The 25,540-nt window shown below is 50.5% G+C and overlaps 1 protein-coding gene across 1 annotated transcript; it reads left to right on the forward strand.

Annotated features, from left to right (window-relative positions):
- Pacc1 (proton activated chloride channel 1) lies at nt 1-25,383 on the forward strand. The gene is made up of 8 exons (NM_025864.4): nt 1-175; nt 2,282-2,378; nt 12,881-13,090; nt 14,826-14,977; nt 19,076-19,218; nt 20,859-21,003; nt 22,467-22,574; nt 23,788-25,383. Exons 1-8 carry the CDS (start codon nt 140-142, stop codon nt 23,947-23,949), a joined length of 1,053 nt encoding a protein of 350 aa, NP_080140.1. The 5' UTR covers nt 1-139; the 3' UTR covers nt 23,950-25,383.
- Nucleotides 25,384-25,540: the final 157 nt, after the last annotated feature.

A 25,540-nucleotide genomic window follows, 5' to 3' on the forward strand; every position in this document is an offset into this window, starting at 1 on the left:
ATGCGCATGCGTTGAGCGCCGCCACGCCTGGTCTTGGGCGGTAGACTAGAGCGGGTCTTGCTTAGTAGAGCGGGCACATCTTGGAGCTCGCGCCTCCTGCGGCGTCGCGGTCCCTGGTGAGCCGTAGAGGGCCAGTGCCATGATCCGACAAGAACTCTCCACGTCCTACCAGGAGGTGCGGACCGGACGGGCGCGGAGGGCGGGCAGGGCGCCGCGACCCCGGTGCAGGTGGATGATTGGCACTCCGTGGCATGCGGGCTCTGCAGCAGGTGGAGCCCCTGCGTGGTCCCGGCACGCGGGGATAACAAGGGACCCTGGAGTCTGGCTGTGGGGAACGCGTGTGGCCAGCAGCTCCTCGGCAGCTCCTCGCCTTCCCCAGAACCCCAGCAGCCCTTTGTCTGTCGCCCGAACCTCCCGCTTCCCTTCGCAGAGCCGCGCTGGCTCCGGGCCCCTTCTGTTCCTCTGGTGTGGGGCTTCCCCGGCTCTGCCCTGCCTGGGTGTCTTTCCGCGACGCCGCATCCTTAGCCGTCAGCCACCACTGTCCAGGTTTGCTCGAGGCCGTGCAGCCGCCCCATGCCGTTAGACCTTGTCCAACCGGAGCAGCCCAACCTTAGCTTGTCTCCATGTCCGTCTCCACCCACGGAGGCCCTGGCCACACTGGAAACTCACACTCTCCAAACGAGTTAGCAGCGTGCTGAACTCAGCGCCCTGGGGTCACTGATGATCCCGGGTGAATACCAGGATGCAGACAGCTCTTGCTTCTGCGGAGTTTTGGGGTACTAGCTTCAGAGGACCGCAGTGTAGCAGAGCTTATAAGATAATGTATTGAAATACAGGCTGTTGTCCTGTTCGCAGAGCAAGGCCACAAGTAGATAGATTCAGGTGCTCACTGGAATCGTGCCTAATGGTAGAAGGCGTTAAAGAGGCCCCGCCTCCCTTTGCGTTCTTCAGATCTGTTTGAAGTCCCAAGAAGACTGGCTTGCATCTTTCTTGCCCGGGTTGTTTTGAGAGCGGACCTAATGAAATTAGGTATTTGCTGAGGTTCCGCTCTAGAAAGGAGCTTTCTGAGAAGTTTGGCCTGGGATAGGCAAAGGCTTGTGCTGGCTGCTGAGTATCAAGAAGGCGATTGGAGGGACGGGGATTGCCACTATACCTGGGTTCTTGGGACCACTGTCCCTCTTGAGTTTTGTTTTGTTTTGTTGTTGTTGTTTTGGTTTTTTTTTCTTTTATGTAAATCATCTAGGGTAAATGTGAAAGATCTCTGAGGGCTGGGGGTGTCTGTAGCCGAGATGGTTCAGTACTTGCTTAGTACTAGGAGGTAGAGGCTGAAGGCCCAGAAATTCGAGGTCATTCTCCACTATAGTGAGTTTGAAGCCAGCCTGGATTACATGAGACCCTGTCTCTGAGTGGAGAAAAGGTACCTTTTCATGTGATATCCCGATGAGCCTGGGCTGGACCCCTGCAAACCACGGGGTTCACCTGCCTAAAATGATGGGACACTGATCCCGGACTTTGCTTTCTCAGCAGCAAGATTTCTCCCGTCTGACAGGTCATGTGAGAAGACTGCTGAGCTAGATTGCGGTTGCCTGGTACCTGGACATCTGTCGCCCCTGCTTTGCCATTTGCACCCACATCTGTGGGCTTTAGTGTCCCACGGAGACACCAGTTTTGCTGTTGTCAGTTTTTTTTCTCTGAGTGGACTCTAAGCCACATTTCCTCTTCCTCTAGGAAGTGGTTAGGACCGTGGGCTTTGGAATGAGACCAAGGTGGCGTGATTTCTGTTTCACTAACTGACTGTGGCTCTGGGAGATGCTGAAGGGTGACTCCAGTACTTGTCCTGTTTGGACTCGGAACTAGAGTCACTTTGGGTTATTGCACAATGACAAGCGTTGGGCTCTGAATCGATCATTATGATTGTCCTTAAAGATGTACCCCAAGGGGGTGCACACTGCAGGGGACCCTGTAAAAATGGAGGCAGGGGTTAGACATCAGGCACAGCTACCAATAGCCCTGAGAATGCCAGGGTAATCAGCAGAAGCTAGGAGACAGGCTGGGAATACAGGTCTCCCTCACTGCTCATCGAGCCAGCCCTGCTAAATCCTTTCCTGTAGTTTCCCAGGAAACTTCTGTGAGAGAAGACAGAGGACTTGGTCTCACACATCCTGTGTCATGTGGCCTTTGTGCATGTGTGACGGTTATGTGGATGGCAGCTTCTGCTTTTTTTTTTTAGCCTAGAAAGGCAAGGCCAGTCCAGCTAAACTGTTCACGCCTTCTCCTTCAGCTCAGCGAGGAGTTGGAGCAGGTGGTTGAGAACTCGGAGCAGGCAGACGAACGAGACAAGGAGCTGGTCCAAGTACAAGGTCCAGGTGTCGTGCCAGGTGAGTGGGTTTAGGATGCTGGCTGTGTGCTGCTACAGCTGGAGGCCCAGTCTAGGCACCTTGCCAGCAGAGGGAGGGGACATCTCCTCTCCTCCACACTTGTACCCTGGAGTTGGGTCTCAAGGTCTGCCCGGTTCTAAAGCTCTACATATTTAATCAGCCTCCAGCTGGAGGACGTGCCTTTTCAAGGTCTGTGTTCTTGATAGTGGGGTTGGAACCAGTTCCTGAAGCCAGGCCATTCTTTTTCCCCAAGGAGGTGCTGGCCAGCATGTCTTTAATGCCCTGATCATGTCCCAGAGCCCCATGGGAGAAAACCTCTCGTCAGGCCTCCCCAGCCCTGCTGCCTGGTGGGTGGCTCACCTAGGCTGTTTCCCTGCTTCATACTCTACTTAGGCTCATGCCTCAGTGGTTTCCTTGAGCTGGGTATATGCGTCCTACATGTCTGTGTGCCCATGGGTACCACCTCTGTTGTTTAATTCCTGCTTCTGGAATTCTCAACCCCATTTTTAAGACATTTCTATTTGTGTGTCTGTGTGTCTGGGCACATGCCCCTTATGTGAGGATGCTCACGGAAACCGGGAGGTGGCATTGGAGATGTGAGCACCTGACGTGCATAGATACTAGGAGCCCAAACTTGTATCCATGCTTATTTTGTGTGAAAGAGGGAAGGGTAGCCATTGTGGAGGTCAGGGGACAGCTTGTGGGAATCAGATCTCCTTCCACTGTGTGGATTCCAGGAATTGAACTCAGGCGGTGGGGCTTAGCAAGTGTCTTTGCCCACCAAGACATCTTTCTGGTTCCTGCTCCTTGTGGGAGCTGGGGTGGGCAGGTGGCTAAGTGAGTGGGTTAGCAAGTAGACAGAGCCCAGCCTGGTTCCAGCTCTTTGGGGAAGCTGAGGAGGTATGCTCTGTCTTTTAGTTCCTCTGTCTTGGGGGGACAGGAAGTCCTGTGATTCTGCCCACTACCTACAGGAGACCTTGGAAGCAGTAGAGCAGCTAGCTTCTCTCCCACAACTTTCCTAACGACCACATTTCATTCTCAAAAGAACCCTGCTAGTTGGCGTCTTCATTTTCTTTTCTTTTCCTTATTATTTTTTGGTTTTTATTTTTTTTTTTAAAGATTTATTTATTTATTATATGTAAGTACACTGTAGCTGTCTTCAGATGCACCAGAAGAGGGCATCAGATCTCGTTATGGATGGTTGTGAGCCACCATGTGGTTGCTGGGATTTGAACTCCGGACCTTTGGAAGAGCAGCCGGGTGCTCTTACCCACTGAGCCATCTCACCAGCCCCTGCTAGTTGGCGTCTTCATTTTCTTTTCTTTTCCTTATTATTTTTTGGATTGAATATTTTCTTTTTTTCTTTTATTTATTTTTGTAAAAGATTTATTTATTATTATACATAAGTACACTGTAGCTGACTTCAGATGCACTAGAAGAAGGTATCAGATCTCATTACGGGTGGTTGTGAGCTACCATGTGCTTGCTGGGAATTGAACTCAGGACCTTTGGAAGAACAGTCAGTGTTCTTACTGCTGAGCCATCTCTCCAGCCCGCATCTTCATTTTCTAGACACAGACTGCAGACTCAGACTTGGTGAAGCATGGAGACAGACCTGACCCCTCTAGACACTCTGACCCCTCTCTACCTACTGACTGGTGGCTTTAAAAAAATATTTGTTTATTCTGTATGAAAGAGGGAAGGGTGGGCATTGTGGAGGTCAGGGGACAGCTTGTGGGAGCCAGATCTCCTTCCACTGTGTGGGTTCCAGGAATTGAACTCAGACTATGGGGCTTTGCAAGTGTCTTTGCCCATGAAGCCATCTTACTGGTCTGGTTTGTTTATTATACATAAGTCCATTGTGTAGCTGTTTTCAGATGTACCAGGCATCAGATCTCGTTAGGGGTGGCTATGAGCCACCATGTGGTTGTTAGGATTTGAACTCAGGACCTTTGGAAGAACAGTCAGTGCTCTTACCCACTGAGCCATCTCACCAGCCCAGTCTGGCTTATTTTTAAGTTGACCCATAACTGTCTGTATTTGTGGGTTTCACTGTGGTATTTCAGTACATGTGTACATTCCCTGAGGATTCTATCATGGAAATCAGTGTATAATCTCATATGCTTATCACTTTGTGTTAAAAACCATTAAAAATCTCTTCTGGTTATTTTGAAATATGTGACTTATTGCTGCTAATTGGATGTCCCTGCTGTGCAGTAGTGCCTTGGGACACACTGCTCCTGTCTACTGTCTTAATACCCTTGGCTCCCCTCTCTCACGCTCCCCTCCCTGTTTCTGGCATCCACTGGCGAGGTCAGCTGTTTTAGAGTCCATGTGAGTGAATGAGCTCATGTGATGTCTTTCTGGGCCAGTATCAGTTCTTAGGTCCAGCCATGTCACAGATAAAAAGACTCAAGCTTCCTTTTAAAGAAGGTTTTATGTAGCCCAGGCTGGTCTTGAACTCGCTGAGGACGGCTTGGAACTTGTAATCCTACCTTCACTAAGATTCGGTTGGAGGATAGTCTGCATAAATACGGACTCTCTGCCCTGTTGTTTTCTTTAGAGTTGATGTTGACTCCAGGACACAGGGAGCCAACAGACTGCCAGTGGACTTCTAGATTGTTATCTTGTAATTGATCTACTCCAAACCCTGGTTTGCAAGATGAGAGCGGCCCAGTTTCCCCTTATTTTTCAGACTCTTCCCAGCCATTTGGGATCAGCACCAGGAGGTATCTTGCCTGGTGTGGTCATTTTTTAAACTTGTGAGCTTCTAGACTTGGTTTGCCATAATTGGGTCTCCTGGGCCACTGTGGATCCATGGCACTCCTATATCTTCTTTCTCTCACTGGCCTGTCTGTCTCTCTCACTGTGCAGGCAAGGCTGGCTGGCCAGCGAGCCCCTCAGAGAGATGCCGTCTCAACCTGCCCAGCTCTGGGACTACAAGCATGATGCACCAGACATGGCTTTTTTACATTTACAGTCCTAGGGATTGAGCTCTCATCCTTATGCCTTGAACCTAATTTAAGATGGGTCACATCCCTGGCTTTGTGAATAAGACTGCAGTAAATACAGGAGCTGACTCTTGGACGAGGTGATTTTGTCTTCTCTGGGTACAGTGCACTGGCATATGGCTGGATCACATAATATTTCTCTTCTTTCTTCTTGCCTGGCTTTGTTTGTTTGTTTGTTTGTTTGTTTGTTTGTTTTTGAGGCAGACTCTCCTGTATCTCAGCATGGCTTTGCTATGAAGGGGAAGATGGCTCTCATGATGGAGCAAGCACCAGCATATCTCCAGCCTCTGCTTTTCTTATTTTGATGTAGATATTTGCTGTTGGGAACCCCCTTTTTGAAGCTGGGTTACACTGTGCCGTCCAGGCTGGCTTTGAGGTCTCGTGACCATTGACTTTCTGGTTGCTTGGGTTGCAGAACTGGGCCACCACACTTGACTGTGCACCGACTTTATTCCTCCCATCAGAAACCTGCAGAGGAGTTGAGCTTGCTTCCCAGGACTCATGTTGGGCAACTTACAGTCCCCTGTAACTCTAACTCTGGGGGACCCAACACCCTCTTCTGGCCCTTGGGGGGCACCTTCCCCACCAGGTATGGCACGCATCCACAAAAATAAGTCTTAGGTCTTGGAAATTGTGATGCAGTAATGTAGCATTCTGAATTTAATGTGAGCTTACCCCTCCCAGAGAGTCACCCTGTGTGCATCACTCCTGTGTCTCTGGCTAAAACAATTCCAACTGTTTCTTATTAGGCCAGGACAATGATGAAGAATCCTCCAGCTTTGTTTGACATGGAAGGATTTTTTTTTTTAATTTTCTTTATTTCTGAGAAGCTGTGTCACTGAGGGTGATGTCCTTGGCTGGGCACTTCCTCTAGCATTCTGAATTCACCTCCTATTCTGTCCCTTTCTGGCCTTCCAAGTGTCTGCCTGTCTGTCCATCCATCCATCTGCCTGCCTGTCTTTTTGTCTTTTTGGTTTTAAATTCTTCTCTCCCTCTCCCCTCGTCTTTCTCTTCTCCCTCTCTTCTTTTTGTCTATCCATCCCTCCATTCTTTTATCCATCTATCCCTTTTTTTTCTGAGATATGATCTCCCTGTAGCCAGGTTGGCCTTGAACTTGTACTCCCTACCTCAGCCTCCCCAGTGCTGGGATGGCAGGTTAGACCTTCCACTTCTGCCTCCAGGTCTCTCTCTCTCTCTGCCTCTGGGCAGCTTGCCTAAGTTTTCTTGAGAGAGGAAGCTCTTTGAGGTAAATAGAATGTGAGTGCCTGTCCAGACCTTACTCAGTGGCTTTTAGCTGTCCTTTAATGGTCTCTGGGCCTTCCTCCATGTCCTCCTCCGTAATTTCCACCGTGCAGATCTTTTCTCGGCGGCTTTCCTTAGATGCTACAAGCGTTCTTTGCGGTTCTCTCCTCACCATTGACAACTGGCTTATTTCAATAAACCTGACTTCAGGTCTGGAGCTCACTCTGCTCGGTGTAGCCTGTTTGTTTGCACTGCTGCCTCTATTCATAGTTTTCATTCATTGGCATCTTCATCTCTTACACCTTCCCTTCTGCACCCTGGCTGTTCTCTGAGTCCCCAGCTGTCCTGGCCTCTGTTACATAGCTCTAGCTGTCCTGGGACTCGCTCTGTACACCAGGCAGGCCTCAAACTCACAGAGATCACAGAGATAGCGATCCCCCTGCCTCTGCCTCCCGAGTGCTGGCATTAAAGGCGTGCGCCACCACCGCCCGGCCATCTTTCATTTCTTAATAACTGAGTCTGTCCTTTAGAACCGGTGCTCCTCTGGTTTCACTGAGGAACTGCCTGTCTGCTTCCTCTCACTGTGCTTCCTTGATTGTTACTTGGAATTCCTTCTCCTGCATTTCTGCTAAGTTCCTGGAGAGTTACTGTGTCTTTTTTAGTGTCATTTCCTTGCTGCTTGTGCCTCACGTGACGTTCCATGGAGTTCCATACATGAATGTAAAATGCCAGTAAAAACCTACTTCTGCCTGCCCTCTGCCCTTCTAGCCTGTTACTGGCCACCGGTGTACTCTCAAGCTGACTTGGATCCAGGGGTGAACTAATCCAGCCTATGAATGGCGCCACCCACTCTCCATCTTTTCTCCTCAGTCAGACCTCCCTGGAAATGACCTCAGCGTCCGAAGTTTGTTTCTTAGGTGATTGTAAATGTAGTCAGGTTGTAATGCAGACTCTGATCCTGGGCAGGGGAGATGGTGGCTTAGCGGCTAAGGAGCCTGCAGACCTGAGAGTATTCCTCAGCTGTTGGATGGGCTGTCTGTGACATCAAGGGCTAGCCATGGGTGTTTGACCTCTGTTGAACTGTGGTCTGGCTGAGCTGTCCATAGTGAGGGTGTGTGTTGGGGCTGTGATCATTCTGGGCCCACTTCCCCGTCGTGTGGCGGGGTTTTGTTTTGTGGAATTGATACGAGGTAAACAGAGACCTGTATCTCCTGAGTGAATTGATCTCTGGGTCATTGTGTGGCAACCTTCTCTGTCCTACAGTTCTTGTCTTGACGTCTCTGTTGTCCTGCAGATATGGCTACTCTTCATAATTTCCCTGATTCAGGTTTCTGTTTGCTTAGAATGTCCTTTTCCAATCTTTTACGTTAAGCCTGTATGTCTTTGTGAAGTCAAGTTTCTTCTAGGCGATGTGTATATTTAAAAGGTTTAAAAAAAAAGATTTATTTATTTATTAATGTATGTGGGTACACTGTAGCTATCTTCAGACACACCAGAAGAGGGCATCAGGTCCCCATTACAAATGGTTGTGAGCTACCATGTGGTTGCTGGGATTTGAACTCAGGACCTCCGGAAGAACAGTTGGTGCTATTAACTGCTGAGCCATCTCTCCAGCCCCCTATTTAAAAGTTTTCAAGGTTTATTTATGTGAGTGAACATCTACCATGGGAGTCATGGGAGTGCCTGAGAATTAGGTGGTTGTGCATCACCATGTAGGTGCTGGGAATCAAACCAGTGCCACAGGAGCTCTTAACCGCTGAGCCCTCTCTCTAGCCCCAGCAGTGAGTGCCTGTATCCCCTCCCTCTCTGCATCCACCTGTTCCTTCTGGTTTTGTCCCATTTAGATCCCTGTACAGGCCAACGACTTGTTCCCAGCATCCTGCGGGGTTCTTCCTGCTGTTCCCAGCATCCTTTGCTGTCTCTGTGCTTTGCTGCCTGTGGTTTAGTGGCTTCTCACTGTGTAGGTGAAGTTGGTAGCTTTGGAGTTCCTGCTCTTCCAGTGGGACTTACCTCCCTCATAGCTGTTTGGCTTTATGCTGGTGAATCTTGATTGTTGATTGGCTTTGAGAAGGGACAGCACCAGTGTAGTACACTCCTTCTGGGTATCGTGACCGTGACGTGATTCTCTAAAGAGGAACGAGGGAGGAGGAACCACCCTGGATGTAGCTGTCAGTAGCCCAGATGGAGCAGAGAGGGAGGGAAGCCACAGCACCCTCTCTGCTTCCTGATCCTGTGAGGTGAGCTGCTCTGCTCTGTGGAGTTCCCCCTACACACAGGAGAGTGCAGCCTCTGAGATGCCTGAGCCAGATAATCCTCCTGCATATCATTTCCCTAGATGATGCTGTCACAGTGACACAAAGGCCGACAGAGTTGCCTAGAACTTCTGTAAGGCCAGACTGTGGGCATGGATGCCTTCAGTGGTTTGTCTTAGAAGACCCATACGTTCTCAAAAGATAGACCGCATTGCTGGGTATAATATTCTTGGTTGTAGGGTTTCCACTGAGGGATCTGCTGGTGGTTTAATGGGATACCTTTAGTGGCACTTTCCACTTCCGTGGTTCAGATTTTATAGCTTTGTTTGTACTTTTGGCAATATCACTATAATGTGCCATGGTGTAGATCTCTCCTGGCCATGTCTGCACTGTGACATCTATGGTGTAGATCTCTCCTGGCCATGTCTGCACTGTGACATGCTGTGGTGTAGATCTGTCCTAGTGAGATCTGTTTGGGCTCCAAAAGCCTCCATACATCAGTGTATACATCTTTCCAAAGATTAGGACAGTTTTCTCTCTCTCTCTCTCTCTCTCTCTCTGTCCTGCTCTTCTCTTCTCTTTTCTTTTCTTTTCTTTTCTTTTCTTTTCTTTTCCCTTCTTTTCTCTTTCTTTCTTTCTTTCTTTCTTTCTTTCTTTCTTTCTTTCTTTCTTTCTTTCTTTCTTTTTTTCCTTTTGAGACAGGGTTTCTCTGTGTAGTCCTGGCTGTCCTAGAACTCACTCTGTAGACCAGGCTGGCCTCGAACTCAGAAATTCACTTGCCTCTGCCTCCCAGACAGTTTTCTTTCTTGTTTCTCTCTCTTAGTGTTTTCACCTAGCCATCAAAGTATTCCAAAAAAACATTAAGATGAGCAAGCCCTGTGCCTTTCCTGCTAGTCCTCTCGCTGAGCCCCCGTGTTTCTTGTTCACATCCTGCCTTGGTTTTCTACTTCACTGAACTCTGTAATAACATTTCAAATCCTTTACCAGGCATTTATCTATGCGAGTTTCTTTGGGACCTCTTGCTAATAGGCACATCCTTTTGGAAGCATCGTGCAACCTTGAGTTCTCATCTCTTTGTACCAGTTAAGATTTATGCACGGTGGACCAGATATTTCTACCATTTACCTGATAGCCTCCATAATAATTGGCCTTCTCTTGAAAGTACATCTCAGTTAGTGGGTTTGTTGTGTGATGCCAGCTCCAGTTGCAGCTGGGTAGTGCAGTACCCGCCCATAGCTTCCTTCGTTTGTTCTGGTGAGTTTAGGGCACAGAGAGGAAGGGAGCAGAGAAGGCCTGGCCAATCTGAACCTACGGCACCAGAATTTTGAGAGAAATTAATTTGTTCTTTGGACTGAAAGACTAGATTTACAGTGCACAGGTTGAGAGCTTGAGCTGATATGGATTTGGGGTCTCCTAACTACTTGAGAGCCTGGATGCTTGCAGCTGCCTAAGTCTCACTTGGAAAGAGAATGATGATTTTGGTGGCACAGGGTCTTTAGAGAGTATTGTAGCAAGCAAGCAAGCACTCACTGGGGGCAGCAGTGTTGGTGAGAACTGAAGGTTCTTTTTTCCATCCTATTTGACAGTTAGAGTGGCAGAGATGGGGGCTGCAGAGCCACAGCTGTAACTAGAAAAGATATGTCTTGGAGATGACACGGAGAGGGGGAGGACCAGCAGTCTGGGGCAGACACATGACCTCGCCATGTCTATCCAGTGATACAGCTTATCTGATCATTGGTCTCTGTGGATGCTTGGTGTTCGAGAGCATGTCATATTCTCTCTTCCCTCTTTTTTAAATGTTTATTGTGTGTGTGCACGTGTGTGTGTGTGTGCATGTGTGTGTGTGTGTGTGTGTGTGTATGCGCATGCCTGGTGCCTATGGTGGTCAGAAGAGGGTGTTGAATTCCCTGGAACTGGAGCTAGAGAGGCTTGTCAGCCACGATGTGGGTGCTGGGAATTGAACCTGGTCCTCTGTAAGAGCAGCCAGTGCTCTTGTCTGCTAAACCCTCTCTGCAGCCCCACATGTCAAGTAAATTTTTTTTAGATTTATTTATGTATATGACTGTTCTATGTGCATGTATGCCTGCATGACAGAAGAGGGCATAAGATCCCATTACAGGTGGTTCTGAGCCACCATGTGGTTGCTGGGAATTGAACTCAGGACCTCTGGAAGAGCAGTCAGTGCTCTTAACTGCTGAGCCATCTCTCTAGCCCCCATGTCTAGTAGTTTTTGATGGAACACTGGTGTATTAGGCATGTTCTTCTAAGTGAACAGAACGAATACACTGCATGTGTATATGTGTGTCTTGTGTGTGTACACATCAAAGAGCCTTTGTTAGACTGGCTTACCTGACAAAGTCTAGCAGTGGCTGTCTGTATGTGGGAGAGGCAGAGACCCAGTGCCTGCCCCCTCCCCCTTCCCCTCCGCAGTGACAGACCTGGAAGCTTTCTGGAGAGCGGCTGGTGTTCTGCCTGGAAAGCTGGAGTTAGGTGTTAGCAGAGGTTGGCAGTACACACTCAGAAAGCAGCCAAGCAGAAATGCTGCCTTTCCTCGGCACAGGTACAGCTCATATTGACAGCAGATCCTCCCTCTGGAAAGTCTCAGAGGTTTGTGCCCCCTAGTCAGATGGGAGGAGACCACCGTCACAGCCAACGCCGATTGGCACAGTATGGGCTCTGGACCCTCTGAGGTCTTCTGAAGTGCGTTTTGTCTTGGAAGGTAGGCAGCATGGCAAGGCTGAAGTTCTGAGGTCCTGCCTGCCTCACAGTGGCAGCCAGAGTTACCCATTTGCCCTCGTACTCCAGCCGGCGATCCCAGCATACCCGGTATTTGCAAAATCAGTGACCTCTCCCCTCTGCGGCTCGACTACTTTCAGGATTTCTCCTTCACCTTCAGCCCTGAACTCTCTCTCTCTCTCTGAACTACATCATTTAGGGGTTGGTATGAACCCTCAGGCAAAAAGTTAGACATCTGTGCTGTTCTTTCCAGAGGTAGATTCCCTGTACTGTGTTAGCCCGTTCTTTAACGCCTTCATTACATTTCAGATACGTTGTTCAGATCTTATGGGCTGTCAACTGAGGCTGGTGTGACCACGCTGCTTGGTCCCTGTTGGAAGCCACAGCCATCTGGGCTTTCCCTCAGGGCACCGTGGTCGGAGCTGGGGCGCAGAAGCACCTTGGAAAGGTGAACCCAGCTTGCTGTAACCACCCTCATGTTGGGTGGCTCTCAACAGGAAACCCCCTACACACACTCCTAGCACCATGTGTCTACCCACAGTCAAGTGCCGCAGAGATGTTCTCTAATGAAAGCTCCCTTCTGCTTAGAAAAAGCCGCCTTCCCACTGCCCTTACAGCCTGGGCTCTGCACTGTGTTCTGGTGCCATGTCCGCTAATGCCCCGTCCTAAGGAACTCATTTACATTAACCCATCCTCAGCCCCAGGTCAAACTCATCGCCTCATTGTGGGGTAATGCAGATCTTACCTTTCTCCTTCCTGTGACAAAAATACTCGGCAGGAAGCTACCTACGGAAGGAGGGAGGGGCTTGTTGTGGCTCTCGGTTTGACAGGACACAGTCCGTCATACAAGATGCAGCTTCAGGAACAGACCATTGCTGGTCATATGGACTCTGCATCAGGTGCAGAGGGTGCCAAGTCGGGTGCTTAGCAAGGAGACCCCCAGTCATGTTAGCCATCAAGGGACGGTCTCCTTGGGAAAAGGCTTAAGAAACGGGGCAGAGTGGGCTATGAGCAGTTCTTCAGGACAGGCCTAGGGATGGCAGACGGGAGCAGCTCTGGGATTGAAGGATGAGAACGTTGTTGAGTAGGGGGAGGGGAGCACATGGCCCTGACTGATTGAGATGTCATGTTGGTGGCCTTGGCTGGGAGAGATGAAGTTGATGTTTCTAGGTGCCCTTGGTGATGAGGGTCGGCCTCACCTCCTCCACAAGGTAGGTGAGGGCCTGGCACTGCTCTGGTGACCCTGGTGTCCTGTCAGCAGGCGTGGACAACGAGTCCGCCTCCAGCAGCATCCGCTTCAGCAAGGCTTGCCTGAAGAATGTCTTCTCGGTCCTGCTCATCCTCATCTACCTGCTGCTCATGGCGGTGGCCGTCTTCCTGGTCTACCAGACCATCACGGACTTCCGGGAAAAGCTCAAGCACCCTGTCATGTCCGTGTCTTACAAGGAGGTGGATCGCTACGACGCTCCAGGTAGGGCCTGCTGGGCCAGGCATCTGCGCTCCAGCTTTGGGGTTTCTGTCAGCAGGCACTGCCTTGCCTCCCTGAGCCAACACTGTCAGCACAGGCAGAGTGGAGCCGGGCAGTTGTTGTAGGCAGGCATCCGAGAGCCTGTGCCAGGCCCTGGTGCCCTGGAGTCCTGGAGCCCTGGGGCCCTGGAGCCCTGGAGCCCTGGAGCCCTGGAGCCCTGGAGCCCTGGGGCCCTGGGGCCCTGGAGCCCTGGGGCCCTGGGGCCCTGGAGCCCTGGGGCCCTGGAGCCCTGGAGCCCTGGGTGGGTGTTGGAGACTGGCTTTCTTAGGCATGAGGTCAACACAAGGGTTTATGGGAGGGGCAAAGCTGGACGCCAGGAATGAAGGGCAGCATGTTAGTCTCTTTTCTTTTGCAGTGGCAAAGCACTGTGAGCAAGGCGACTTTTTTTTTTTTTTTTTTTTTTTTTTTAGATTACATGTAAGTACACTGTCATTGTCTTCAGACACCCCAGAAGAGGGCATGAGATCTCATTACGGGTGGTTGTGGTTGCTGGGATTTGAACTCAGGACCTTCCGAAGAGAGCAGTCAGTGCTGAGCCTTACGGCTTATAAAAGGAAGCTTTCGATTGGTTCGTAGTTTCAGAGGGGGTAGAGACCAAGATGGTGGAGCAAAGGCTTGCTGGCAGGAAGGGCTGGAATGGAGAGTGGGAAGCAGAGAGCACACGGAGGAGGCGGCGGAGGACACCAGCCTCCTGAATCCTCAAGCCTGCCCCTCCAGTGACATACTTCCTCCAACGAGGCCACACTTCTTAATCCTTCCCAAACAGTTCCACCAACTGGGGGCTGAGTGTATGACACATGAACCTAGGGGGCTGTTGTAGTTCAGAGTGCCTCAGGCAGTGAGAGTCAAGGCTGGAGTATGGTGCAGGAAGGTGATGGGATGTAGAAGCCAGTGAACAGCCATCTAGGCAGAGCCTAGCCTAGAGGGGCTCCAGGCTGCTCTGTGTACCTGCCTCCACATGTTGGGAACGACTGATCCTTATTGTCTGCCAGAGTGGGTGATCTGGCTGGCACTGTAAGTTGGCACTGGAGAAGGAATGTGGCTCAGGCTTGCCCACTGTGAGTGTGCCACCCACTTTGACCCTGAGTGACACCCAGGACATCCTGTGCACAGGCTGGAGAGGGAGTTGGGAGTTTCCCTGCAGGAGCTCCCAGCTCACCCTACAGCCAGGCCCGATTCTTTCTTTCCTCCCTGGCTTTGCTGTGTCTGCTTCTGGCTCTTTGTGGGCTTTTCTTGCGGTGTCCTCTCTCCTCCCTCAGCTCTGCCTCCATTGCCTATACTATCACCAGTATCTCCTGGGAGCCCAAGCCGAGAGCACACAGAACCCTCTATGTGCTGTGTGATCCCAGATCTCCTAGCAGAGGAGAGAAAAGGAGTCCTGGGGAGATCCACAGCCTAGAGCCTCTGCAGCACCAGGCGGGCAGGCCTGGGAGGCACCGGCGTGCTGTGAGGGGAGGTGCTCGGGTGGGAGTATTATGAGCCCTGGAAGCCACGTTCCAGGCAGGGTGTGGAGTGACTGAGGTGGTGAGTGCCCTCCACTGGAGTAGGACTCTGCCTTGCCACCCCCACCCCCAGTTTTGGCTGCCGCCCTAGTACTTTCCCAAGGAGGTTGGGGTGCGATTCTGTTGGGTGCTCAGGACTGTGACTGCTGACACTTGCCAATTTCTGTTTGTTCCAGGGATTGCCTTTTACCCTGGTCAGGCTCAGCTGCTCAGCTGTAAGCACCACTATGAGGTTATTCCACCTCTTGCCAGCCCTGGCCAGCCGGGAGACAGGAACTGCACCACTCAGAGGATCAATTACACCCACCCCTTCTTCAACCACACCATGGTAATGCCTGCTTCCCTGGGTTCTGGTAGCCACACACCCTGAGGACTCCAGCCTTTCTTCCCTGTAGCCTGTCGGCAGGGGCCCTTGGTCCCCGGCAGATGAGAAGGGTGGTGTGTGTGTTACTGGGGCTTCATGCCCTGAGATGGGAGGGTAGCAGGACTGAAGGTAGTCTGCCTGCTGCTTGTTTCCAGGAACTGCCTAGGAAGCCATACTTTGAGAAATTTTGCCAATGTGAAGATGGTGTGCTGGTGTGGTGGTGAAGATTGCTGACAGCCCACACCACACAGCACAGCTCAGCTGGCAAACCGTGCACAGTGTATAAGGGTCCTGGGCAGGGAGATGGCTTTGTATTGTTATGTCATGACTTCTTCCTCCTTTAGGAGGGACTGAAGGGGCCATATGCGAGCTCCCCATCAACGCAGAAACTTCCTATGCACAAGACATTGCCGACTATGGTGGTTTGAGTGAGAATGGCCCCCATTTTGAATGCTTGGTTCCCAGTTAGAGGAACCAATTGAGAAGGATTAGGACGCTTGGCCTTGTTGGAGGATGTGTGCCATGGGGGTAGTCTTTGAGGTTTCAAATCCCTTGCTAGGCCCAGTTGTATGTTTTCTCTCTCTCTCTCCCCCCACCCCCACTGCCTGTGGATAAGTATATAAGCCTTCAGCTATTTCTCCAGCACCATGTCTTCCTGCCTGTGTGATAATGGACTAACCCTCCAAATCTGTAAGCTAGTCCCAATGAAATGCTTTCTTTTATTGCCGTGATCATGATGTCCCTTCACAGCAACAAAACAGAGACAATGATCGTGGTGACAGAGACAACCAACACTGTAGCTGTGCCTCTGGGCAAGGTGGAGGTGGTGGTGGCTTAGAAGGTCTTGAAAGAGAATCTGAGCTGTGTCTAGGGACAGAAGCAAAGGACAGTGCGTGTGTCCTGCTATGGGCAGTCTTGCCCACCATAAGTAAAAGAAGGAACAATGCCAGGCCCTGGTTGATCTTCTTCAGACCTCTCAAAGCCCGATGAAGTGGTTTCTACTCCTTGCAAAACAGGATAGGGTAGGGCATGAGGACAGCCCTGTGTACCGAGAAAGGCTGCACAGGTAGACCAGAAGGCCGGAAGAGCTAGTCAGAGTAGCAAATGCTGGCTTCTAGCCCCCAGCTCAGGGGGACTGAGTTTGGAACAGGTCTGACTGATGTGACTCAAGGATTTTGTCCCTCCTGGTTGCAGAGCTGTTGGGCAAGGTGCTTCCCTGGATGCCAGGCCCCAGAGCGGTCTCTGTACAGGCTGAGGGAAGACCCACTGCTCAAGCATGGAGACAGGCCTGGGGTTAGATCATCAGTGCTGCAAGAATGTCCTCTGTTGATTGGCGTGCTTCCTGGTCTGCCAGCAGGCAAGGGAGAGCGTTAGGCAAGCAGATGTAAGCTAGCAGATGTAAGCACCGGGGGAGATGTCCCACTTTGGGCCACTACTCGGTCAGTATCTGAACCCTTTATTCCTAACTGAGAATGGGCAGTTGGTGGCCACCAGACGTTTCCATGAACTCAAGTTGAAGTAAAAGGACTTGGAATGAAACAGCAGCATCCAGTCAGGAAGATGGGCTCCCGGCTTTCGTTATTCCCTATGAGAAGCACAGTGGCACCAGGGCGCAGCTGTGCCCGTTCTGGGAACCTCTTCCCCTGTTGATTGGCGTGCGTCCTGGGATCCCGCTGCCCACACCCAACACTTTTATTGCTGTATACTTCATAGCTCAAATGTAAGTTTAAGAGAGAGAAGAGGCACAGAAGGAAGAGTGTGCTCATGGGAAGGAAGATGGATGCATTCACTACCCCAGCCTGAGGGATGGTTCATCTTCTTTGTCAGCTCCTTCCAGCCACACGCGATGACCTCCAATAAATTCTCATGTCCCCTTTCAACTGCTTCCTGGGCAAAAATCGGCATGTGATGATGTATCGAGACTGTCGTGGGAGTGTGCATGCACCCAAGTATCCCGGGCACGAGGACCTTGCTCAAGCCCAGGAGTTCAGCCTGAGCGTCACAGTGAGACTCCATCTCAGAGAAAGGAACAAGAGTACGATTCAGGGGCTGGAGAGATGGCTCAGCGGTTAAGAGCACTGACTGTGCTTCTGAAGGTCCTGAGTTCAAATCCCAGCAACCACATGGTGGCTCACAGCCATCTGTAATGAGATCTGACGACCTCTCCTGGTGTTTCTGAAGACAGCTACAGTGTACTTAGATATAATAATAAATAGATCAATAAAAAAAAAAGAGTAAGATTGAGGCACCAGAGTGTCCATGAGGCAGGGATGGCTGGAGTGTTCACAGCTGCTTACAACCCCTGGTGATGTCCACACAGGGTCCGCATGTCCGTTGTAATGTGCAGGCAGTCCTCCCTGCTGCTTTCTGAGAAACGCCAATGATTGCCTTGGCCTCACCACAGGTTGATCTGCATTGCTGGAAGCCTTGAGAGCCACATCCGACTGGACTTAGGAAGCTGCCCTCCTTGGGGTCTGCACCAGCCTCTTTGCAGTCAGCTTCCAGCTTGAGTCGTCTGGGGACTGGGGCTGAGGTGGCCTGTTCTCACCCTGCCTTTCCCACCACCCTTCTGCAGTGAGCTGTTAATGTGCAGGCTTTGGCTGGCTGAGTCCTGAGACAGCGACCCCCATTGAGGGTCTTGTTGTGTCACATGGCATAAGTCTTCAGGCTTTTGTTGCCTTCCTGGTTTCTTGTGCTTTGGATTTCATGTGGCTTGCCTGTAGCCAGTGATTTTCTTTTGTACAGCCAGGGCTGCCACCTTTCCAGTCTGTTTCCTCATTGCTGGGTTCTCTACCACCCACAGGTGAAGCTCACGCTATCTCTGGGGCTTCTCTAGCTCCTGAAATACTCATCTGACAGAGTGTGACACCGCGTTCAGGCTTAGCTCCTGTATGTCAACACCCTTCCTGAGGGACCCCCCTCGAGGCCAAGGCAGCTTCTGAGAGTGGCCTGACTGGCAGGCCGACAGGCAAGCTCACACGGGCACCGCTGCTTCATGGGACTGCCCAGCAGCACTGTTTCTTGTGCTGTCCACACGGTCATGGTCAGCTTCTGAGCACATGCCTGCTCCCTGGGAGGTGAGGGGTAGCGAGGAAATATTCTCACGTTACTCCATCAGGTCGGCTCCGTCTCAGTCAAACGTCCTGACGTATTTAGTTGAGCGGTACAAGCTAGTTTGAAAGCACATTCAGAAGAGAGGAGAGCACATACCGCAACAACTAGGCTGTTGGATGAATAATGTGGGAGGGACTGGCCCAGGCCGGAGTTACCTTACAGAACAGGTAAAGTAGTCCTGGCTCAGGGACAGACCAGTGCATTCATGGGCTGCATTCAGGCCAGGACCAGTGTAGGGTGCCGAAAGACAGGGTTGAGAGCTGGTTAGCTATGATGCCACATTCAAAACTAAAGCCAGGCGTATGCAGTATGTACATGAAGATTTAAAATCACAACGGGGTGAGGGAGAGATGGCTCAGCGGGTTAAGAGCACAGACTGCTCTTCCAGAGGTCCTGAGTTCAATTCCCAGCAACGACATGGTGGCTCACAACCATCTGTAATGGGATCAGATGCCCTTTTCTGGTGTGTCTGAAGACAGCTACAGTATACTTATATACTTAAAATAAATCTTTAAAAAAAAAAAAAAACCCTTTAAAATCTTGAAAGGGGCATACTTGGGAGTGCTGAGTTATTGACATACCTTAGCAAGGAGGCATCCGAGACAGATGGATGGACAGACTTCATTCACTTTCCTAACTTGGAAACCCCCATGTAATAGACATCGGGACAAAGTTAACTGGGACACCCCTACCCAGGAAAGGTGTTCCATAGTGTGCACAGCCCGTGAAGAGAGCATGTGTCACATGCAGCTGGGCTCTGGGTTGCGGTGCTGAGATGTCTCCGGGACCAGCTTGCATCCCTGGGCAGGAGGGCAGCAGTTCCTGGAGGCTGCTGGTGGCCTGCTGTGTTTGCCTGGCAGGGCTTATGGCTGAAGTCTCTGTGGGCCTGTGTGAGGGTCGGGGCAGCTCCGAGCGAACACTAAGGCTCCGGCTTTTGTCTCCCTGCAGCAGTCAGCCCTGATTGTCCAGGGGCCCCAGGAAGTGAAGAAGCGAGAGCTGGTGTTCCTCCAGTTTCGCCTGAACCAGAGCAATGAGGACTTCAGTGCCATAGACTACCTCCTCTTCTCTTCTTTCCGGGAGTTCATGCAAAGGTGGCTGTTCAGAGTTCAGGGGTCTCACTGTCTCCTGCCTTGTGCGTGTCCATGCTGGAAATGTGGGGGTGAAGGTAGAGAGGGGGAGCAGAGTTGGCCCAGAACAGGAGCTACCCTAAGGACCTGGTGGCCCATCACACTGTCTGCAGTCAAGCAAACATGGATGTAGTATTGCTTGCTGTCTGCGTGCATGCTGTCCTGGAGAGGGTTCTTGGTTAGCCTGGGCTGCTGAGGAGCTGAGGGAACTGCCCTCCCTGTGGTCCGTGAGCCTTCTTGCCTGCAGAGTACTACCTGCAGACAGTTCCTGTTGGTTTCAAACACTGGGGAACATTGCAGTGCCATCTCCAGGGCCTAAAACACTGGGTCTGGCCCTGCCTGGCCCTGCCGAGCTTCAGGCTTCACTTTTATGATGTAGGAAGATACATTACAGTGACAGTGAGGTGACAGTCCCCCTGAACAGCAAGTCACACACTGCCTCTGCCGTCCTTCCACCCCAGACCTCCTAGCAAGCACCTTCCCTGCTTATGGCCCATCTGTCTTGTCTCCCTTCTGGGAGCCCTGTCACCCTGAGCTGCTTTAGTGAGAGGCCTCAGTCAGGCACTGTTGCTTTTGCCTTTATTCTTCAACTGGTTCACCAGTGTATAATGCACTTTGTTCATTTTCTCTCTCAACCTCCCCTCGTTCCCACTGGGCCCCACTGAAACCCTCATTTTTCACAATGAATCCCTACCTACCTTCCTGTCTTTCCCTGTGTTAACTACAGTTTAATTAGAGTTGTCTACATGTGGCTACCCTACTGAAGGAAATGATAGCTTCTCTCCCAGCAACCAGTCACTAACTGCTGATGATCCCAGAATGCAGTGTCAGCAGGCCCAGTCCTGGGCAGACATGCAGTAAGGTCAATGGCCGCCATGTTCCGAGATGTCTTATTGTATATGTCCTTATCTTCTGGCTCTTATATTCCTCCTGTTCTCTCTTCTTCAGTGTTCCAAGTTCCCTGATCCTTCAGGTGGGGTGTGTTACATCTGTCCCTTTTGGGGGCCAGCAAGCCCTATTTTTGAGGACTGGTATTACTCCGTAGCCCAGGCTGTCCTAGAACTCATAATCCTCCTGCCTCAGCCTCCCAATGGCTGGGCTGACAAGCATGCACCACTCTGCCTGGCTCTACACTGCAGTCTGTGCTTGCTCACTCGGGCTTTGCTTCTGCTGTGCATACAGCGCCCATTGCTGGGCCTTTCAGAGGGAGGCTGAGGTCACTGAGGAGTGCAGCGAGCCATACTTGAGGGAGCTCCAGGAGACCTAGGGGGTGTGGATGACTGAGATGGTGAGAGGGATGCTGTGGAAAGGGGAGGAGTGTGCCACAGTGGAGGTGGGGTTGGGGGCAGGAATCATGCTGTGGCCCTCCTACGGGTGGAGCTGTTTGGAAACTAAATGGCGGTTACAGGTGGTCCAGGCGCTGCTTTTGATGCCAACTAACCTGGTAAAGCAGCCAGATCGGAGGGAGACCGGTATAGACTTCTTTTCTGTAGCAGAAAAGAAACCAGCTTGAGACTGGACTGGAGTTTGCTTTGGCCACATTGGGCTCCTGCTGTCAGGCAGGCCCGGATTAACCTGGACCTCCCTTCTCTCTCTTCGCCAAGCCCGGACAAGGCGGGCTTCATGCAGGCCTGTGAGAGTGCTTACTCCAGTTGGAAGTTCTCCGGAGGCTTCCGCACCTGGGTCAAGATGTCACTGGTGAAGACCAAAGAAGAGGACGGGCGAGAAGCTGTTGAGTTCCGTCAAGAGGTAGTGGCTGTGTTTTGTTTTCTCGGCACATGTGATGATCTCCACACTTAAATTGGGATGGAGGGAGACTTTTGAGTGGAACGGGCTTTTGGGTGGGGACCCGGGAGGAGAACCCGTGTGAAGGTGTCTCATGCTGGAAGCAGTCTACAGCAGCCTGCCTGTTTTCCACAGCACCATTTCTGTGCTGTGTAGAGGTGGGAAACATTTCCTAATGCTGCCAGGGATTGTTGCAGATGAGGGGAGACCAGGCACAGTGAGGGGTGTGAGGACCTGCTAGGATGCAGGAGATGATGAGCTAGTCTGAAAGCTTTTGGTTCTTGACCGGGAGCCAGGAGAATGCTGGGTGTTGAGGCAGGAGGATTGCTTGTTTTTTTTTTTTTTTTTAAGATTTATTTATTATTGTCTCTAAGTACACTGTAGCTGTCTTCAGATGCACCAGAAGAGGGTGTCAGATCTCATTACGGATGGTTATGAGCCACCATGTGGTTGCTGGGATTTGAACTCAGGACCTTCGGAAGAGCAGTCGCTGCTCTTAACCACTGGAGTCATCTCTCCAGCCCCTGCTTGGGGATTTTTAACTGTTGTCTGGGAAGAGCCGAGGAAGACAGAACAGGCATGCTGTGGGGGATGTAGAGGGATCTGGCTTGCTTCCTTGGGAGCCCTGCTTCACCACAAGCAGACCCCTGGAGGTTCCAGTGAAGCCGCAAAAAGCCAGGCTCTCCTTGTGCACATGGAGCCCTGGCACCTAGGTCTAGTCAAGAGAGAAGATTTTTCCCGCTTTAGGGAGCGACAACCCTTGAAAGCAAGACTACAAGATGTTATTGTAAGGTGACTGCCAGCCCCACAAAGGCTGGAGGTGTCCCTGACCACCTACTCAGGGGCAGCCCTGCAACAGATCTCGGCATCGTCTTCCTGTGGCCAGTGTCACATGTCAGGTCACAGGTGGCCCTGTGCCTCTGGAGCCCATCTCCCCTCCACTGTGCAGCACAGCTTCTATTATAGATCATCGGCTGATCACTTGTGCCGATCACGTGTACCTACTAAGTACTTACAGAGCCCTAATATGGACTGGGGGGCTACACTTTGTCCCCTATAGACTCGAAGGCTTAGACTACTTGGCTCTTAAATAATTTGTCCTCTGAAGTGGACTGAATATGGCTTGAGTGTAGACATCTGAGAGCAGATTTTGGTGACAGTTCAAAGCACTATCAGGCATTGTGATCTCTTCTCTCCCAAAGACCGAGGCAGCTGCAGTAAAGCCCTGGCTCCTGGACCATTTAAAAGGTCTTGTATGTGAGTCTTGTCTTTTCCCTCCCCAAAGGATGCTGTTAGGAGAGCCAAGGGCTAGTAGTCCTGCCTGCTCTCACTTCCCTGGGTCCAGGCAAGGGAGGGCCCAGAAGTGGTTAAAAAAAAAAAAAAAAAAAAAAAAAAAAAAAAGTGGTAACTGCCTGTTCTGCACCTAGACCAGCGTGGTTAACTATATTGACCAGAGACCCGCAGCCGAGAGGAGTGCTCAGTTGTTCTTTGTGGTCTTCGAATGGAAAGATCCCTTCATCCAGAAGGTCCAGGACGTAAGTACTGCTAAAAGTGGTTTTCCTCTATCATCACAAGATGTCCCAGGGTGATCGTTGCAACAGGCAAGAGATTCCAAAGCTCAAACATGGGCCCTTCGGGTCCCAGGATGGAGTCTGAGACAGACATATTTTGCTGTCACTCCTGACCCTCAAGTTTGGCCCAGGCTTTGTGTGAGGGGTGAAGGCTTGAGGCTTACGAAGATGAAAAGGGTGAGAGGAGCCAGTTTGTAGCTGTGCACTGATTTTCTTGAACCTGATCTACCTGTTATATAAGAGGCTTCTGGGCCAAGTAGAGCCTTTGAAGTCCCTTGAATCATGCAGGCTGAGGTGTGCCTACTGTACATATGTAAACAACACGGGGTCATCCATCTCAGGCCACCCCACTTATCCTGGCTTACAAGTGGATTTTCTTTTTTCTTTTTCTTTTCTCTTTCTCCCTCCTTCACTCCCCTCCCCCCTTTCTTTTCTCTCTTCTCTTCTCTTCTCTTCTCTTCTCTTCTCTTCTCTTCTCTTCTCTTCTCTTTCCTCTCCCCTCCCCTCCCCTCCCCTCTCTTCTCTTTTCTTTTCTTTCACACAGGGGAGTTTGAAAATGTAAGAACCCTGCCTGAGTTTGGAGAGGGGGTAGACTGTGTGGAAGAGCACTTATCTAGCATGCACAAGGCCTGCAGTCCATCTATTAGCACTGCAGAGAGATAACAGGGTATTTAATGGGGGCCAAGCTATTTCTTTACATCATACCCGACAGTGAACAGCTGTCACAGGGCTCTGGGGGATAAACAACTTTGTTGAAGGAAAAAGGGTTTTGGCCGAGTGGATAGAGAGAGTGCTGAGTCGGATTAAGTCCGGATAGGAGAACATCCCAGAGCAGGAAAGAAGGAAGGTGCGTTGGCCTGGTGGCAGAGTCCCCAGGATGAGTGTGAGGGGACAGCTGAAGGCTGAGGTAGCTGAGATCAGACAGAGGGACCAACCTTGAGGCTGAGGTATAGTTTAGGGAAATTTCTTTGGGTCACTTGTTAGATTAAGCACAGTATGAATGTCTTATTTACACAAAGATTTTTGAGGCGGAATCCTTTTACGTGGAGGGGCTCACAGTTCCCTTCTGAGCAGTGGTAGGGCAGAAGCAGCATGCGTCTCTGTTGGCTCCAAAGTCTGAGACAGACAGAGTCAAGGCTGCCGCCAACCAGCAATCCCGGTCTTGTCTGCCCCACAGATAATCACAGCCAATCCTTGGAACACCATCGCCCTGCTCTGCGGGGCTTTCCTGGCGTTGTTTAAAGCAGCAGAGTTTGCCAAACTAAGCGTGAAATGGATGATCAAAATCAGGAAACGATACCTTAAACGGAGAGGCCAGGCGACAAACCACATAAGCTGAAGCGCCCGTGCCACGGCACTCCGACAGAGCGAGACACCAGCAATCCTGAACTCACTTGAAGGGACCCTGCAGGGAAGGACAGTCCCGTCCATCGCACTGGAGGCTCAAACCCGGCCCGGGAGGGAAACGCCCAGTGAATAACCTGAAACTTATTTAAGTACTTAAATTATTAACGGACATCTTGCAGAGCTGCCTAGTGCCTTGGAGAGGTTCCTCCTATTTGGTCACTAAATAGTTAAGGCTTCTTCTTTCCCTTAGGGCTTTTTTTCTTTAAAGCGGACTGATGTGCCCTGTACGCAGAATTCCTTTTAGACCATCTACTGTTACTTAACAAGAACTTGTTAGAGCCTAGATTTGACTTTTTTGTTTTTCCTTAAATGTAGCCCCGCTGTAATCACTGTGTAGACCAGGCCTTCCTCGTGCCTTCCCATTGCTGAGACTAAGAGCCTACATCACTCCCCGCAAGCTTTACACGAGACCTTAAAGGCTACTAGAAACTTGTGATTGTATTTCTGATGTGCTAGAAGTGCTAGCAGAGGTATATACAGTAGGCACCTACTTAGTGTATCTTGATTTCATTAACAGGTAAATAAGGTTGGGCAAGCACAAAAGGGATGGGAGTGAATACCCAGTAAGCCAGCGGGCAGCAACGCTGGACGCTGATGCTGTATGGCCAGCAAACCCAGAAGGTAGTGTAAGTCTGGACCGCAGCATAATGGCTCTGACTCAGCACACATCACTGCCAACAGGGAGGTAAGCTGTGCACTGTCCACAGGTGGCCAAGAGGGATGGCCACACCACATGAGCTAGTCCCTGCGTCCTACAGAAACACACACCTAAAAGGGTGGCCTTTAGGGCTTTGATAAACAGCACCTCTACATAAAACCAAAAACTCTATAATAGAGTTCCACATGTGGCCAGAGGTAACATTGAAGAACTTGTAATTATGCCTTAGGGAATCGGAAGGGAAATACTCACAGGTATAAGGAGGACATTTTTGTCTCTAAATTAGCAGCAAGAAACTGTTTTGCCCAAATCCCTAGAAATAAACTTGTACTGTGAAATATTCCTGCTACCTTTGTCTCACATATATACAAGAATTTAGATTTTTAGCCTAAAACTTTTATTATAAAACACCATTTTAGCACAAATGCCAAGCATAAAGCATCAGTGACATTAAAAATATGTGAAGGACAGAAAGTCGAGGGGCAGGGGTGCAGTCCAGTCACAGGATGTGTGCTTACCACGCAGGGCCCTTAAAGTTCACAGTTGCATAGCACTTCAGTAGTTAAATATCTGCCTCAGTGAACACTAAAGCTTTATTTTCCTGTATTGTGAAAGCTGAGCTGCTTTTAATTTTGCTTTAGATAACTAGGAAGTAATTTTTGCCTATTCATAGAATAAAAACCCGACTTCCACTTTCTGGAAAGGCAACCCTGTGTTTTGTTTTGTTTTTTTTTAAGATTTATTTATTTATTATATGTAAGTACACTGTAGCTGTCTTCAGACACTCCAGAAGAGGGCATCAGATCTTGTTACAGATGGTTGTGAGCCACCATGTGGTTGCTGGGATTTGAACTCCTGACCTTCG

The sequence above is a fragment of the Mus musculus genome, chromosome 1 (genome assembly GCF_000001635.26).
Source record: "Mus musculus strain C57BL/6J chromosome 1, GRCm38.p6 C57BL/6J".
NCBI classification, from domain to species: Eukaryota; Metazoa; Chordata; class Mammalia; order Rodentia; family Muridae; genus Mus; species Mus musculus.